The following is a 17233-nucleotide window of genomic DNA, read 5'->3' as shown; positions in this document are numbered from 1 at the left end:
TTTTCATCTCTATTATGTAATTTTTTCCCGAAAATAGTTATTTTAAGGCATAGAATAAAAAGCAAAGTAGAAGTGCCTTCCATATGAATTTGAACGGAAAAAATGTGCTACTGACTTTTGGTTCTAGACCATTTAGCAAGCAGTCTGTCTCTCTTACACTTGGCTGCAATTGAATATCGCTATTCCATTTGAATTCCGTAATCGTGGTGAAACACAGTTTTGTATGAAAATATAGGCCTAAATTGGGCTTATATTTGGACCACGAAACACGCCAACAAGGCACTTCTTGTGTTTTTCTTTATTCTATGTTTTAAGGCCATACGGGTAGGTAGTATTATTGAAATTTAATGGTAAGATAATTTTTTATGGGGTATTTTTATTTCATTTATCATCAAGAACATAACATAAATATAAACATACATACTATTAAAGGTAAACTTAGAAACACAGGGTGTCCAGGAGTAAGTGCACTAACTTCGGGGGGTGATTCTACATGATTTTAGAAATAAAAATGACAAATAACCTTTTTCGATTTATTTACTAGTACAAAGTTACTCATCGTCCAACCATACAATCATTTTATATGATATTCGTGAGTATAATGGTTATTGCACGAACTTTATGGTAAGAACAACATCTTTTTGTAAGATTAAAAAAAATTATGTACAGTAACTTCTATGAGAGGGTGACTTTGCATTACTTTTGTATTATCACAATGGATATATATACCGATGCAATTAAATGCTATAAAAATATTTTAGGCACCCCTAAGATTAATTTTTAGTCCTTCTTTGTGCAAAGTTGTCCCTTAAGACGCAAAGTAGCCCCGGTTTACGGTATGTAGATCAAATAGGTTGTGTAAGATTATAAATTATGAAAAAAAGATGGGAAGACTTTCCAAAATATAATGTATCTGGGTTTGAGTCCCAGTTGCAAACGTTTCCTTTTTATTTTTTGAGTCTGTATGTTTCATGTTTTCATTGAGAGTTGCTGAAATTATCTTTGACAATGATTATAAAAAATGATTTTTACCTTCTTGCCGTACTTTTCGTGAACGTGAATCTTCATTTTGTCAAAGCACTCCTGGATTCTCTGATGAAGAGGAGCCAATGATGCAGGCAGTCTGACGCGGTGAACATCAATACCTAAACACAAACATGTTATAAAGAAAAACATACTAGAGTACAGTGAAACTCGCTTAGCCAGTTGAGCGTCAGAGTAGGAAAAAGTCAAACATCCCTCAACTGTCAGGCGAGTATTTTCAGAACTGCATGAAAATTACCTGATGAGTTTTGATCAATTATCAGAATAAAAACTTTGATTTATGTTTTGTATGCAATTGTTTTCTGTTTACCAGATAATGTCTTATTATCAATATATATTTCATGTTTACATCGTAAGACCCTCAGAATAGCTCACTTTATCTAAAAAAAAAAACTCCCATCTGGAAGACAATTGTCAAAAAAATATATTTATTTAAACTAGTTTTACTATTTCTACATAATCCTGAATACAAAACCTACATGAAAAGGTGTTTTCAGAGAAACAATGACCTTTATACTACTTTGAAAAGAAACTGTATGAAGGGCAAGATCAGAATCGCTTGAGCTAAATATCAGTTTAGAAATGACTTTTTTTTAAAATAACTTAGCTTCTCTGACGGCTTTGAAATAAATTATCTAGGATTTTTATCATTTTTTCTCAAGGTCGCCGAAGTCCCAAAGTCGACAGGATGAAGTTTTCATGTTTAACCTCTTGAACACCGGAGCAGAAAATCAATCTCTGTCTGCTGAACTTGATCAGCAAGTTCTTCTGTGTATGTGTAGTTCATAAATAATATATATTTAAATAAATTAAATAATAATATTAGTGAATACATAAAATGTATGATAGATTGATACAGACAGGTTTCTAAATGCTACTTTTAGTGATTATTTGAAAGTGTTAATTGAAATAGCAACAGGTTTTACATTACCTACTGTCTCAATTTTCCCCACTTCTTACACCAAAAAGCCAAAGTACCAATTTATTGCATATATTCTCACATAAATATTCCCGCCAAATACGATTTAAAAATTTTTATTTCCTCAGTTTTTAAACATTTGTTTGAAAAATGTAAAATGTAATGTTTTTCTGTATTGATTAATAGGATACGTTTATAATATATGCCATTTGAACTTACCTAACTCCAGCAGGGGAATCTGTGACGCGATGAGGTCTTTGAGTGTGTTGATCAGGCCCCGGTGCTCCGGGTGGGCTCGCAGGTACTCCTCTGTGAAGAACACTTTCTCGTAGTTAGCTATTCCTCCCATCACAGCTGCGTCTACCACACCTGGAATTACACACCAAAAGTTAGGTTAGGTTATAACAAGAATCAGAAAAAGAGACACTATCTTTAATTTATATCAGCATACTAAGTTTTTTTTAGAAAATTTTAAATTACGCATTAGAATTATGTACACTATTATGAATTTATGATTGATGAAACGCATCTTCAAAAAAAAATAATTCTAATAAATATTATAGTGAAACCCACTTAAGAAGTTTTCATGCTTAACTGCTTGAACGCCAAGATATGTTCCTAGTATACTAAAACATATTTGATTCGCTTGGCAAGGAAATAATGTACCTTAATATTATTCTAGTTTGTCGTTTCATCACTTGCAACCGTATTTATTGTGTTTGTTAAAATGCGCGTCGCTAATTCTATGTTAAATGTCATAATTCCGATTTTCAAAAGTCATAATACTGAATTTATTTACAGGAATGCCTCATATAACTTGCGAAGAAAACTTATTCAGTTAGAAAAATATGATGAAACACAAGAATATACATTTCTTCATAATCTTTTCCAGCATAACTTTTTATACAACACAAATGATCGCTTACTAGGTCTAGCGATATTAACACTCAGAACATTAGAACGTCAAAAGACGTAAATATGATAATAGCGGTCAAGACATTAGAACGTCTTTTCACGTAAACGCGCGAGATTTTACAAAAATCGATTTATTTCCATCACTAGTATACGGATTGCCATGATTTAAAAAACAGAGTATCGATAATGAATAACGCTACGCGTCTGTATTCAAGAATATCTATGGAACGTAGAGTTGCATTATCTAAGCCGATTGAATCTGTCATCTTGTTCGTTCATAATTTATTGCGTTTCTAAATAATTTATTAAAAATATTTTAGTTTGGACGGTCAATATTTTGAGGTGACTAATAGTTTTTAATTATATTTCTTCAATATATAAAGTGTTATTTCTTTATGATACTCAGAAAAAAGTACATTTTTCAAGGCTTTGAAATAATTGTAAGCGATTTTTACATATTTTTGACGTTTTCATAAAATGTATATTTAGAAACGCAAATATTTACGTATAACAACACAATGCTATGGTGGATTTCATAATCTTTCCAAAACATTTTTTAGAATGAGGCTACGTTTCCCAAAACGTGAGTTATGAAGCTTTTAGCAAAACTCATAAATAACACAAAAATTATCACGTTTTGACAGTTCTCAAAGGAACACATAGTAGATAAAAGTCTTTGTCTGAGAGGTTAAGTTAAATGTATGTGTCATCAAACCAAAACCTGAAGAATCTCTTAACTATAATCGAGCAGATTTTGAAAATAATAATAATAATTATCATCTTTCTCATCTCTTTTTTCTCTATGCTTTTTCTGCCGTGGTCTATTCTGTATCATGTGAATACTGACGATTCCTAAGATAACTTGCATTCCATACTAGCGGACATGTGCCTGGCGTTGCTCGAAATTTCTCTGCTTTTAATAAATATAATATCCAAGTATTATACATATATAAACCTTCCGGAAGTAATTTTCTAAATGATAGTGAAAACCCTATCAAACTTTTTTATTTTATTTTTATTTTTTATTTATTCACATTTAAACCCGCTAAACTACTTATGTAGTTTGTCAGCAGGGACATAGAGACAACATTTATACATTCATAAGATACAATTTGAACGGTACATAATTACATAAATTGGTTACATTGCAGAAAAGTTTAAATAGCAGCATAAAAGCCTTATATAATAAGCAAGTAAAAATAAATGTATGAACAAATTAGTATTATCAACATAAAACATAAAAGCCTTATAAAATAAGCAAGTAAAAATAAATGTATGAACAAATTAGTATTATCAACAAGTACATCAATAGTTTCATAAATAGAGGTAGGTAGTCAGGTATTACAAAATAATTGTTTTTCCATTTTCTAAGAATATGAATTCCATTTCAGGGGTATCAGTATAGATCATTATTATCCAATAACCATTTCCTTAGATTATATTTAACATTAGCAGTATACATGTTATTATTTTTAATTGTCATTGGTAATAAGTTAAACATTTTGGGTACTATATAGTTTAAAGTTCTTTCACCATATTTATTAGTACATTTCGGAACTACCAGTCCTTCATTTTGAGTGAATCTTGTGTTATGTTTATGGCAAACTCTTTCCCTATACAATGAATCAGACAATATAACATGTTGACTTACAATATTATAAAACAATAATCCTCTGACAGGTAAAATATTCAGAGACTTGTATATTAATTTAATGTTACTTCTGTGTTGATTGTCATATTTATGGATTAACAATTTTATAATGGAGTTTTGTAATGTTTGTATATAGCTTACATTAGTTTTACAAGAATGTCCCCAAGAAGTAATTCCATAACGTATAGTGGATTCAGCCAGAGATAAGTAGATTAACTTTAAAGTACTTATAGGCACGAAATATTTTATTTTATAAATCCTACCCACAATAGCTCGTAGACGTTTACAAACATTAGCAATTTGTACTTCATTGAATAGTTTAAAAGAACTAAGAGCACAAACAGACAGACACGAATAGTGACTTGGTTTTATACTATTTAGAGATACCGGTGTATAGTCACGATTATGAATTTACTAAAAGTTTATCAGGAAATGGCCAGTAATCTCATTTTAAGTTCATTATGATCTGGGATGTTCCCGAACGTTCCAGACTATTCCTGAATGTTCAGGGATGTTCTGGAATGCTCTAGAATACTCTCGAAAGTTCTGGACTGTTCTATAAATTTCAAGAGGGGCAAACTTCCAGCCCTTATATCTTCAAAAGCACGCCCTTTACGTAAAAGCGGGAACATCCTTCATGGATGGGTGATTGAGGGCTACCACACCATAAAACCACCTTGATCGAACTGGGACTCGTTTCTGAGTTTTAGCGGTACGAACATTATACACTTACTTTTATAATATATATTGATATTATACGCCCATCAATATAACATATATTGATGGGTATAACCAGTGGCGATTCTTCACTAAGGTCAATTGGTGTTTGATCCCCAAAATTATAAGACAACAATAATAATAAATAATGTGCATCAAAATTATTGGACTTATTCTTAATTTATTTGAATTGTATCGCAAAATGAAACTAAACGAAAGGCGGTGAGTGATGAGCAGTGATATCTGTTGTCTCTAATAGAAGCTTTCATTCACAAGTCCACACGATTGGCTGGGTCAATTTAAATAAAGTCTCCTTGGCATCTTCTGTCCCTATGCGCGCCATAGAATAAATGAGATAGCACTATTTCTTTCGTCGTAGTCAAAATTAGGTACCGAAGAAAGCTTAGGGATGCTTAGGTCATGCCGTGAGTGAGACAGTACGATGAATATTATATGTTTTAAAGAGATGGTGACATAAAGTTATGTCGGTTTTTTATTTTACACGCTTGTTGTGTGCGGAACATTGGTTATTTTTCAATTGCTTCGCACCCAGTATCTTTGGATACTGCGGACGACATTTTAAACTCTTATTTTATTGAAACGTAATCTCTTAAAATAATTTCCCGTAAGTACATGGATTGTGTAGTTGTTTCCAATTTACTATATTAACTTAATATGTATTTAGAGTCGCGGACTTACAAATTGATATAGATAATAATTTATGGGCATTTTTCACAATATCAAATAAAGATTAGTCACTAGAGCCGCCTCTGGGTATAACCTTCTTAAGTTGTTCCAATAAAATTAAATATACAAACCATTAAGTTTCCTGGTGAGAGGGTCGAGGGGCAGGGTGTGATCAGCACGGTGCTCTATGACGAGAGAACGCAGCACCGAGTTGGTAGTCTTCATGGTCTCCACGGCCACCTGCAGCGGGGACATTTCGTGGGTTACACTCTTGACCACGGGACACCATCGCAGGATTCCTGAAATTTTAACCCATTATAAAAATACATAATAACCCCAAACAAAGAAACGGCCCGCATCCCCTTGAGTCCCAAGCTTATTTAGCTCACCTTTTTAACAGCATAGAGCAATAGTATGAAGCAAGAGGAGATGCGAAGTGTGGGGGCGTTTCATCGTCTGGGGTTATTACAAACAGTTAGTTTACGCCAAAGAAATTAGAAACTTAGCGGAATTATGAAAAAAATTGAGACAGGCTGCAGACACAATAAAATTCATGCGACTGAAACAAAACTTTTTAAGATGGGTTTGTACTGAGCACCGATTTCGACATTTTGTGATTCAATAATAAACATTTAATGACAATTATTTTTTTGTTATATTTAGCTCACCCTTTTCAACACATTTTTTTGGACTTATTAAGCTTTCAAACGAATTTTAAGTATGACGCTGTAGAGAGAGCTAAATGAAACTTACAGAGTTAACAAATGATGAAATTGGAAAGTTTTAAAAAAAGATTTGGGCGGAATTTTTTCAGATTTTTTTAAAATCGTCCTTGAAAATTCTAAAAGTTTAGAATTTCAACTAACTTTGGGATTCAACTTTTTTTTATGGCACACTGGTATCAGAATTGCCCACAACTGTTTTTGTGTTTACAAGACATACTATTCACCTAGTTAGAAAAAAAAATCAAGTAAGTCAAGGTTTCACAAAAAAAAACGTAAAAAAATCATAACTTGAAAACTACAAAAAAATCGCGGAACGTAGATGGGGGTGATTTGGTAGCCCTAAGGGTGTTCTACTTCTGGACTTCCGCTTGGGTTTTTAAGGTTAACCGCTCAAGCCTCGGAAGGCCATTACTAGCCACAAACATCATATTCCATTAGAGGCTCTGAAGGACAAATCTGACCGGACGTTCATACATTATAAAAGTATTTTTATCTTTTTTTCCATAATGCGGAGATAAGTGGTTTGTTTACTGTTGGAAAGAGAAATAATTATTCGTCTCGGTTTATCTCAAATATTTAAACTTGATTCTATGGGTAAAATCCAAAAAATTGTTAAAGCGTATGATTGCATAATACATGGCAATAAGATACATTTTTTTGAGGTTTTCATACATGTTAGGAGACCGATTTGATTCAGTGTCTCGTGATCTAGGAGGTTTTGATGAGGTTTACATTGCAAAATGTCAGAAGGGTTAGGGGTTAAAAAAAAGAAGAAAATAATACCTGGTAACTTTTCCCTTATTTCCAATTCGGTTCGCTCGAGCCATAATGTTGCAAATTCATTTTGGTTTCCTTTCTCTTCTGCTGCCATGGACTCGTCTAAATAAGATAAAAAAATGTATTTTATTCTGACACTGAAAAACACTGAATCATAAAAAATGAATATAAAATAATTTATTTTTATTTTTTTTTATTGTGTTTATTTCTTGCTAGAGCAATCCCGATGAGTAACAGAACTCATTTTAGGACAGGAGGAACTTACAATTCATATGTAGGAGGTAGTAGGAACAATTTTACAACGGTATTTTGATATCAAATATAAGTTTCACATTCAATACAGCATAAAAATTAAAAATTAAAATAATGACACGTTAAGTAGAACAAACAACAATAGAAAACAAGTACAGAAAGAAAAAAAAAACATGGATAAGATACAACAAGAAATGACAACACAGTTACATATTTTCATTTTTAAATGTAGTTAAAAAATATTCTTTTAAAGCATTGCTTTGCAATTTTTTATTGTGGTGGATGTGTTTGTACATATCTGGAAGTGAATTATATAGTGTATAGGCAATATAGTTCAGTGATTTTAACCCATATTTTGTAGTGTGTGTTTGAGGAATGCGGATTTTATTGTTATTTCGAGTATTGTGGTTGTGGATGTCTTGATTGTAAAGTGGCTTGATGTTGGTGTGAGTTGATTTTTGGGTAATTTGTAGGATGGTGCTTGTGATTTCATATTTAGGAAGGATTGTAATTGGAAGGATACCAGAAACTGAATAGATGTCCCTAACATGAGTGTCCCATGGAAGTTCAAACACATTTCTGAGAGCTCGGTTTTGAGCCACCTGCAGGTCAGCTATCAATTTCTTTGAGGCAAAACCCCAGATACAGCAGAGATAGGAAAGGTGTGAATGTACCATGGCATAGTATACTGAAGTTAGTAAAGGAATGGGTAGTAACCCTTGAAGCCTATATAGTACACCAGTTATAGGGGTAATTTTCTCTTTTATATGATTTATATGGAGATCCCACGTGAGTTGGGAATCTACGATCAGACCCAAATATTTTGTGTTCATTTTCTTTTCGAGGCAGTTGTCTCCAATTTTAATATCGAGGCTGAAATTTTTCTTGTTACCGAAAAGTATATAATGGGTTTTTTTTACGTTAAGAGTTAGTTTGTTTATTCTCAACCAGTTTGTGAGATGGGAAATATCAGCATTCATCTCCGTTTCAAGCTCCGCTAGGTTCAGTTTATTGTAAAAAATTACCGTATCGTCAGCATAAAGTTGTATAGTTCCTTTAATACCCCACTTTGTTATGTCATTCACGTAGATTAGGAATAGCAACGGTCCAAGAATTGATCCCTGTGGTACTCCACATGTTATTTTACCTAATTCACTCATTTCTCCTCCAAATTCTACTGCTGAAAAGCGATTTGATAAATAAGATCGGAAATCTATTTGAAATATACACAGGCTATGTTATATTTGTAAACTTACCATTTCTATGGAATGGCCTCGAATATCTGAATTTGTTGACATTATTGTGCTGGTGAAACTTCATAATCCTGTCACTGATTGGCTTCCCGGACATCCTGTTGTGGTCGGACATCACAGGCTCCACTGCATTTATTTGGACATCTGTATTTTTTATATCAATGGTACGGGGTCAAGGAAATACTACTTATCGATAGATACATTTTCACACAAGTTTAAAAAATAATGTTAAGAAAATGTACAAAGGTTTGGTAGGTGGCTGAATTGAAAAATGTGTCAGATTTCCATCCAGGCATTGAAGGTTCAATTCTTCTGCTGGCTAAAACTTTCATCATTTTACAACCAAAATCTTACGCTTATAATGATATTAGTAGAAGTTTTTCAAACATTGTCAGGTTATTTGTAACAATTTTAAAAAAGGGAATATTAGCCCTTTAAAAGCCAAGAATAAGGAATTCCAGTCAATTTATAATTTTATTCCTTTTAACTTAACCTTTTGAACGCGTTAATTTGCTCCGTTTTATCTATACCCGTACGCGGTACATATTTTCAAATACCAATGCACGCAATTAAATGTCAAATTATACCATTCTGGCATGATTTATTGGACTATATAGACAGAACAGATTATTCTCCACAATATGAAAACAAATCCTCGTGTGTCAACACTCTAAGATGTTTATAAAAACAAAAACATAAAATTTCATACAAAGACGTACCGTATCTTTTGAATGTGGCCCCGCCATTCACTCGGCGTGTGTGTACTTAGGCCACCGCGATGATAGACACAAGTGGGACACCATGATCCATCCATGATCACTTATCATTTTTAGTTATGAAAAGTTGTGAATGACATACTAGTACTAACGCCATCCGTTGACAAAAATGTAAACTAAAGGACTAAAAGGCGTGAAGAGGCACACTTGATTATCGATCTTTTTTTATGAAATACATTTTTATTTTTGAGAAATTCTCGTAGATGTCAGCATCGTGATAGTTCTACGAATGTCCAAGTGAGCAAGAAATACATTTGTGACGAAAGAGCGCTGGAATATCGGCCATCAAAGTTTCGGCAAAAAGTCTATACACACACGCGGCTGTATCAACAGTTGATACGGCCGCGTGCAAAGAGTTAAATATCAGTATTTTGAATTTTTTTTTGGAAATTTCCATTTCACGGTTAAAATAATTTTCAAAGTTTGCATTTCTCAAAGCACGCCAAAACGATTGAAATCTGACGGTTGAGGGGTACGCGTTAAGTAATCGGTAACTTGGTTTCTTCAGTTAACAGTAAGTTCAATCCCACTCAAGGTCTGTATGAAACCAAAAAACACAATTTAAATATTTAGCAAATTTCCAAAATATATGAATTCTTTTGAAATAATTTGTAAAGTGCAGAAGTGACCCGTGTGCGAGTATATGCAGCGCAACTTGGCACAACGTTGTCTGCATTCTTAATGCATGCGGCCGGCCAAACCATGAGATTTGAGCAGTTTAAGTGCTGTCAGAACCCGCCGACCAATCACAGGGCGTTTGAGGGTCTCAGAGTTTAATCGTTGTTAATTAACAATTAATAATTGTATGTGTAATTATTTAAAGTAAATCAGTGTTTGTTGATCTATATCCACTCAAATGATTTTAAGCATATCTTGAAAAGTTTGCAAAATGTCTTAAGAGATTTCTTGCTATAATTTGTCAAATTTACACAGAACCTCCACCAAGGTATTAGTGTACAAAACACTAATTAGACCAGTGCTTACGTACGCAGCTGAGACGTGGGTTCTAACTAAGAAGAATGAGCGAGCACTAGACGTTTTTGAAAGGAAAATTTTGAGGCGCATCTTCGGACTGGTTCTAGAAAATGGATTTTCGCGCAGACGATATATATAACAATGAGCTCTATACTCTGTTTAAGAAGCTAAACGTCACAAAGTTCATGAAACTGGGAAGACTTCGGTGGCTAGATCATGTGGAGAGAATGACCGAGCATCAAGAACCAAAGTCCCTGCTGAGTTCAAGACCGATAGGGAGAAGGAGCCTGGGAAGGCCAAGGTTAAGATGGAGCGACAACGTCCTCAAAGATTTGTCTGCCTTGGAGCTTCGAAACTGGAGAGAGCTGGCGCGGGACCGAGATGAGTGGAGGAAGACTCTTGAGCAGGCCAAGACCCACCACGGGTTGTAGAGCCAAAAGTGGTGATGATGATGATGACACAGAACCTAAAAATATGGAAAAACGGTGGAAATGTTGGTGGATTTACTGGCTTTAAACCACAGTAAGCAATTAGTATGTTTCTACATTAATATTTTGAGGGAATGAGATTAATTAAATCGAAAGGCCAAATCGAAAACCGTTAGTCGAGAGCCTCACCCCTCGACCACGTCGAGTAGGTATTAGGTTGCGTAGTTTGGTAATAGTATGTGAAAGGATACATTGTTGATTAGAATTCTTGATGTCTTCTCCTGGAGGACTCAGGGTGGACATTAGTTCTGCATTTGGCAGCCCGTTTAGGGTGCGGGCGCTGAAGTCTTGTAGTCTCTCATAGTCTTTTCCCTTGTACACGAAAACCTGCACAAAAATACACAAATTATATTTCATACCGCTAAAAAATTGAGTAGGATGTAAAAAAATAAAACTACAAAATCTTGGTCACACATCACAATGAGAAGCGACGATACAAAATTATTTTTGAGGCGATTCGAATAAACAGCACTAAATAAAATGTATCAATTATTTTACCCAATACAATTTATCCATGAAAAGCGATGATTCTGAATCAGAATCTAAGGAAATTTAATATTCAAACTTGACGTTTTTCTTTAACACAAAGCGAGATAATTGCATGGAGAAGATTTTTTGTTGTATTTTTTAAAATATAATGTGCATATCATATCGAGGGCAATCAAACGATGTTATCTACAAAAAATATACAAATAATAATTCTAGGTCAGTCAAATAATGTTATCTATAAAAAAGCATGTCAATACTAATTATTGGTATGTGATTGTAGATAACGTTGTTTGACTTTTGAGATCTGGAATTATTTGTATGTTTTTTTATGGATAATGTTGACTTTAAGATGTAGAATTATTTGTATGTTTTTTTGTGGATAATGTTGACTTTAAGATCTAGAATTATTTTATGATTTTGTAGATAACTTTTTTTTACTTTAAGGCCTAAAATTATTGTATGTTTTTTGTAGATAAGTCATTGAGATTTGAAGATTATTTTGGCGATGACTGTCTAGTACATTTGAGGATTGGTACCTTATTCTGTAGAAAGGGCGGGAACCCCTTGCCATAGTAGCCAACCCTGAAGTACTCGGGTTGCGGGCGCGGCTGTTTCACAATAGCGGCATAGAAGCCAGACATCATCTGGTACAGCTCCGAGAGGTGGCAGTAATCAAACACCTCTTCCTCGTATTGCGTCACCAGCTCCTTGCAGACACCCACCGCTAGCTCCCACATCTGAAAACAGTTCATTATAATTAAGTCATTCCTTACCGTATCTCTTTGAACCTTTCATATCTCTTTAACGTCTTCAGTCTCTGGAATTTGTAGGTATTTCCACTTTACAATAGAATCCAAATGTATCTGATCGGAGTCCTTTTACATTGACTGTAAATAGGGGGTGATGGGTTTTCTAGTCGGTGAGCTGCTGTATGTTTAGGGGCTGATCTGGCTGCTGTGATGTCGTGTATCCAAGGAGAGAGCAATCGGTAGTCCAAGGAAGCGCAAGGTCAGAAGTCAAAGGCGGTTGTAGTGGTTCCAGCGGGAGAAGCAGTTTAGAGCGAAGAGGTCAGAGTAGATGTCGGAAGAGTATCGCCTTTCGCGCACTATATAAAGGGGATAGCAGGACCGTGCACATAAATTGTACAATATGAATCAGTGGGTCCTTCGACCGACATTGGTGTGAGGAAATCCTTATAACTACTTAATATTAATGTTTACATATTTCAATATTACTTTACAACATAGACGCGAGTCCAGCCTTTCAACCTGTATATTTTTATTTTGCATTATGGTGGCGAGACTCTCGCAAATCTAACATTAATTTGCGTAATTATATATGAACAGAGAAATATTTAACTAGCTATTTCGTGCTTTGCGGTTATTGGCTGAAGGTCGCCGGTCAGTGTTTGGCCTGGATCCGTCTGGGCAAAAGAGAGGGGATGTGACATAAATACTGTGTTCGCAACGTGCGCTGTGCTCAGTACTCCCCGGTTGGGGAGGGGATACGAAGTAAATACTAGCTTTCTTATCCTTCTATGGTCAGAAAGCTGCTTTGTGTCTTTTGGGTAGCATTGCGTTCGATACACTAAAAAAATGGAATATTTCTGAAAGTATCTGAAAATTAAACTGTTTTTGAAAGATGATAAAAACATGCATTCAAATTACCCTATTAGAAATAAACATATAGTTTTGAAATACATTTGTCAAATTTTTAATGAAAACAAAATGTTTTTACATTTTTTTTTGTCTAAACACTGAACTAAAATACTTGTAATAAAATTTAAAAAAAAAACACACATTTTGTTAGACAAATGTATTATAAACATTACTTTTTTAAATGATCACAAATGTTAACGGTGGTTTTACGGGGTGGTTTGATATCACAAAAGGTGTTAAACAAGGCTGCGTAATGTCACCGTGGTTATTCAATCTATACATGGATAATTGTATGCAAGAATTGAAAGATGTGGGATTGGGCGCGAATTTGAGTAATCTAAAAGTATGTTGCCTGTTGTATGCTGATGATGCGGTGCTGATTGCTAATAGTATGGATGATCTGCAGTCTCTCGTGTCTAGGATGAACGAAGTATGCGTGAAGAATGAGTTAATGATGAATGTAAGTAAGTCTAAAGTAATGGTGTTTGAAAGAGAAAGTACGAAAACAGTGTGCAATATAGTTGTGAATGAGGAATACTTGGAGCAGGTGGATGAATTTGTGTATTTAGGAAGCATGTTTACGAGAGATGGGAAGGCTGACAGAGATATTGAAAGAAGAGTAAATGCAGGTAACTCCATTAATGGAGGACTGAACGCAGTTGGCGCTAACAAAAAATTGTCCAAAGAAGCGAAGTTAGCAGTCCACAATGGAGTGCTGGTACCTACCCTGATGTATGGAAGTGAGGCATGGAACTGGCAAAGAAAGGATGAAAGTAGATTGAATGCTGTTGAAATGAGATCCCTGAGGCGTATGTGTGGTAAAACCATGTATGATCGTGTGAGGAATGTGGATATCCGCAAAGAGTGCAAGGCTGATGTAAGCGTAATGAGTAAGATCAAGAAAGGGACGCTTAGATGGTTTGGGCATGTAGAGCGAATGAGCGAAGAAAGGAGTGTAAGGAGAATATACGATGCAAATGTGAATGGTAGCAGAAGTCGGGGACGCCCGAGGAAGACATGGCACGACCAAGTGAATCAGATACTTGAGTCGGGCCATGTCAAGAGTCAGAACAATAGGAGAATATGTATGAGACGATGTATGAATGTGAATGAGGCAAGGAGTGTGTGCCAAGACCGAGTTGTTTGGCGGTCCGTCCTCTCTGCCTACCCCTGCGGGGAAACGGCGTGATGGTTAGTTAGTTAGTTAGTTTATCACAAATGTTTAAAAATGTGTTAAATTGAGGAATTAAAAAAATTTAAACGGTTAATTGGAGGGAATATTTGTATGAGAATATCTTTATAAATAAAAATGTTCGTTTGTTCAAAATCTTTATCCGATGGCTGGTTTTTCATAAACATTTCAGGATTTATGCACAAAATCAATATTTTGTTCAGAAAATAAATTTATGTACATAATACACATGGCGTTAGGAAACTGGTGAGTATACATCACATAGAGAACCCAAAATAACTTTTTTTTCGATCTGAGCAGTTTAATTTTTTTAAAGCTGATTTTCAGCAATTAAAGGGTTAAAAAAACATCTGGAGCCGGGTCAACGTTTTATTCAATTGATAAATGACTGTGTATGTGAAAACATTACTAATATAGAAACTGGCATAAAATAGTTGATGGAAAGATATATACATACATTGTTTATACAGACAAAGGGGGTTGTTTATCTGTTGTATAAACTTGAAATTTGTCATTGATTTTCGGAATATTTCCAAGGCATTTTAAATGTGCTATATATTTCTTCTTTATGAAGATGTTGTAAAAAAAAAACATTTTAAGAAACTAGATAAAATTACCATTTAGATTTTTGCATTTGAAATAGACTTAAAAAAAACATATATTTTTACTCCAAACGTCTAATGCGAAATTTTGAAAAAATCTTACTTTTATTTAGGGAATCTGCAAGAAAACCTCACATTTAATCACGTTTATATATAACGATTATATAATTCCCAGAGAATAAATAACAACAACAAAAAATGAGATATTTAATTCATTGTTAACACAATATAAACGTTGATTTCTATCTTACCTACAAAAACATAAAACATTTATGTTATTAAAAAACATTGCCTTCGTAGAATTCTTATTAAATTCACGTGGTAACAGTCAACTAAAGAATCATGTGTCCGAAATAACATACCGTGTCAGTCTGCGGTAATCCAGATCACCCTCTTGACACCCAACTGAGAGAAGGTAATTTCATTCTCCTCTTTGCCTTTCAATACCCGTAATTCCGATGCAAGATTGAATGCCCCAAACCACAATAAGAGATTGCACTAGAAAGCATACTTACTGAAAAAATTCTATAATGCATTTAATGGGGTCCCACACTCATATAGTTAACTTGCACAAATAACAAAAGATGGTAAAAGATCACAGGCACTTGTAACATGTGTTATCTCGCAACGAACGTTACTTAGATAACCATGAATTCCACAGCGATTACGTCAAACTGCACAACCAAGCACGGTCTTTACAGAGCAAAGGCATTTTCACAACGCCTCGGCGATTACGTCGAACTGAAGAACCGAGCGAGGTTGTTACAGAGCAAAGTCGACAATAGACTGCGTTCTTCTAAAACACTTCTAAGTGCAGATTTTAACATAATGTATCAAATTCTAGCTCTTTCACTGGTGCAGAACAAATCAAACCCACCGGGAACCAATGGCGTAGATAGGCAATAACGAAACACCCTCGCTTTATTATTATAACACCTCACCTTTCCCTTGTCCATGTAGTGTATAATATCAAAATACAGCGCCTCCTTGAGGTCTCGATGCGTCAGGCAGTGCGAGTGTCCGTGCCGACTCCGCAGCAGTGTGCTCAGGGGCGCACTGGACCACTGCAGAAGCTTGGCGTGCAGACGCTGCGTCAGGCCCGCCTCCGTCCAGTTTTCACATTCGAGGTGTAGTTCACAGAGCTTGTTCACATAGCGGATGTACATCTCGGGGCGCTTGATGTCCGAGTAGAAGTCCTGGAGGAATGAAAAACAAAAGATTTAACTAATTTATAAAGAATTAAAATTGTTCAAACTGTCAGTCCAGGGACCAACAAGCAATTTTAGTTGCAGCGACAGTTGGCAACTGTTTCAAAATTCAAAAGGGTCTCCCCTGTGTCACGTCGCCTCGTGTGATCAATGCAATTCAGTTTATTATTTTAAAAACATACAAAATTTTTGAATTTACTGCATTATCAAAAAAAAATTGTGAAGGAGATTAGATAAATTGTAACAGTTTTAAATAAAAGGGAATCTTAAGTGTAGGGAATGAGGATGCTAATTTTAAATAAAGATCCTTATAAAATAAAGAGTATAATTTATTGTACAACATTATAATTGTTAGGATGTGACTAAAATTAATAAATACAGATAATCCCACAGCGTGTACAACCTCTATGAAAAATTTGTGGATTGGTATTATTTTTATATTAAAAAGAAACTTGTCATGGTGATTTAATGTTAAGTTGGAAATTTTAAATAATCAAACAATGATTCTAATATTGCATATCAGTAAGAGATAATTAAATGGGAGCCAGTTTCATAAGGAAGTATGAAACAAATTTATAAATTGTAGTAAACCAATTATAAAAGAAAATATAAAGGAATCAGTACATGATGTTAAAACCTCACGTATCCGTGTCGATCGCCAAACCGAGGAGATCCTTCCTCCGTACGACTCACTGCAAGCGCCGTCACCAGAAAACTGCTCGTAATCCGGTGTCATTCATTGATGCTAAATATGCCAAAATCTGAATTGATTCTGTTCTACAGTGAGATTGTTCTCCCTACCGGCACGACCATTGGCAAGTAAGTCCTGCAGCCTTGGAGATAGAACAGTCTACGCTTTCGGTGACGTAGATAACCATAGCTGAGTTTTCAAACCATCCAAGAAT

General features: G+C 34.7%; 1 protein-coding gene across 2 annotated transcripts in view; it reads right to left on the bottom strand.

Moving 5' to 3' along the window:
* The window catches only part of mbc (dedicator of cytokinesis protein myoblast city), a 116815-nt gene that overhangs the window by 17760 nt on the left and 81822 nt on the right, over positions 1-17233 (bottom strand). For both annotated transcript variants that reach the window (XM_089646873.1, XM_089646874.1), the window contains 8 exons: positions 16062-16316; positions 12205-12405; positions 11371-11506; positions 8944-9084; positions 7442-7537; positions 6065-6232; positions 2183-2332; positions 1033-1145 (listed from right to left, as the gene is read on the bottom strand). In XM_089646873.1, coding sequence (XP_089502999.1) covers positions 1033-1145; positions 2183-2332; positions 6065-6232; positions 7442-7537; positions 8944-9084; positions 11371-11506; positions 12205-12405; positions 16062-16316 — 1260 coding nt within the window. The remainder of the gene's footprint in view (positions 1-1032; positions 1146-2182; positions 2333-6064; positions 6233-7441; positions 7538-8943; positions 9085-11370; positions 11507-12204; positions 12406-16061; positions 16317-17233) is intronic.

Source organism: Hesperophylax consimilis, chromosome 25, assembly GCF_061612785.1.
Source record: "Hesperophylax consimilis isolate HC1 chromosome 25, BYU_Hcon_1.0, whole genome shotgun sequence".
Taxonomy (NCBI): domain Eukaryota; kingdom Metazoa; phylum Arthropoda; class Insecta; order Trichoptera; family Limnephilidae; genus Hesperophylax; species Hesperophylax consimilis.
Note: the sequence above shows the minus strand (reverse complement) of the source record. Positions and strands in the feature narration are given on the sequence as shown.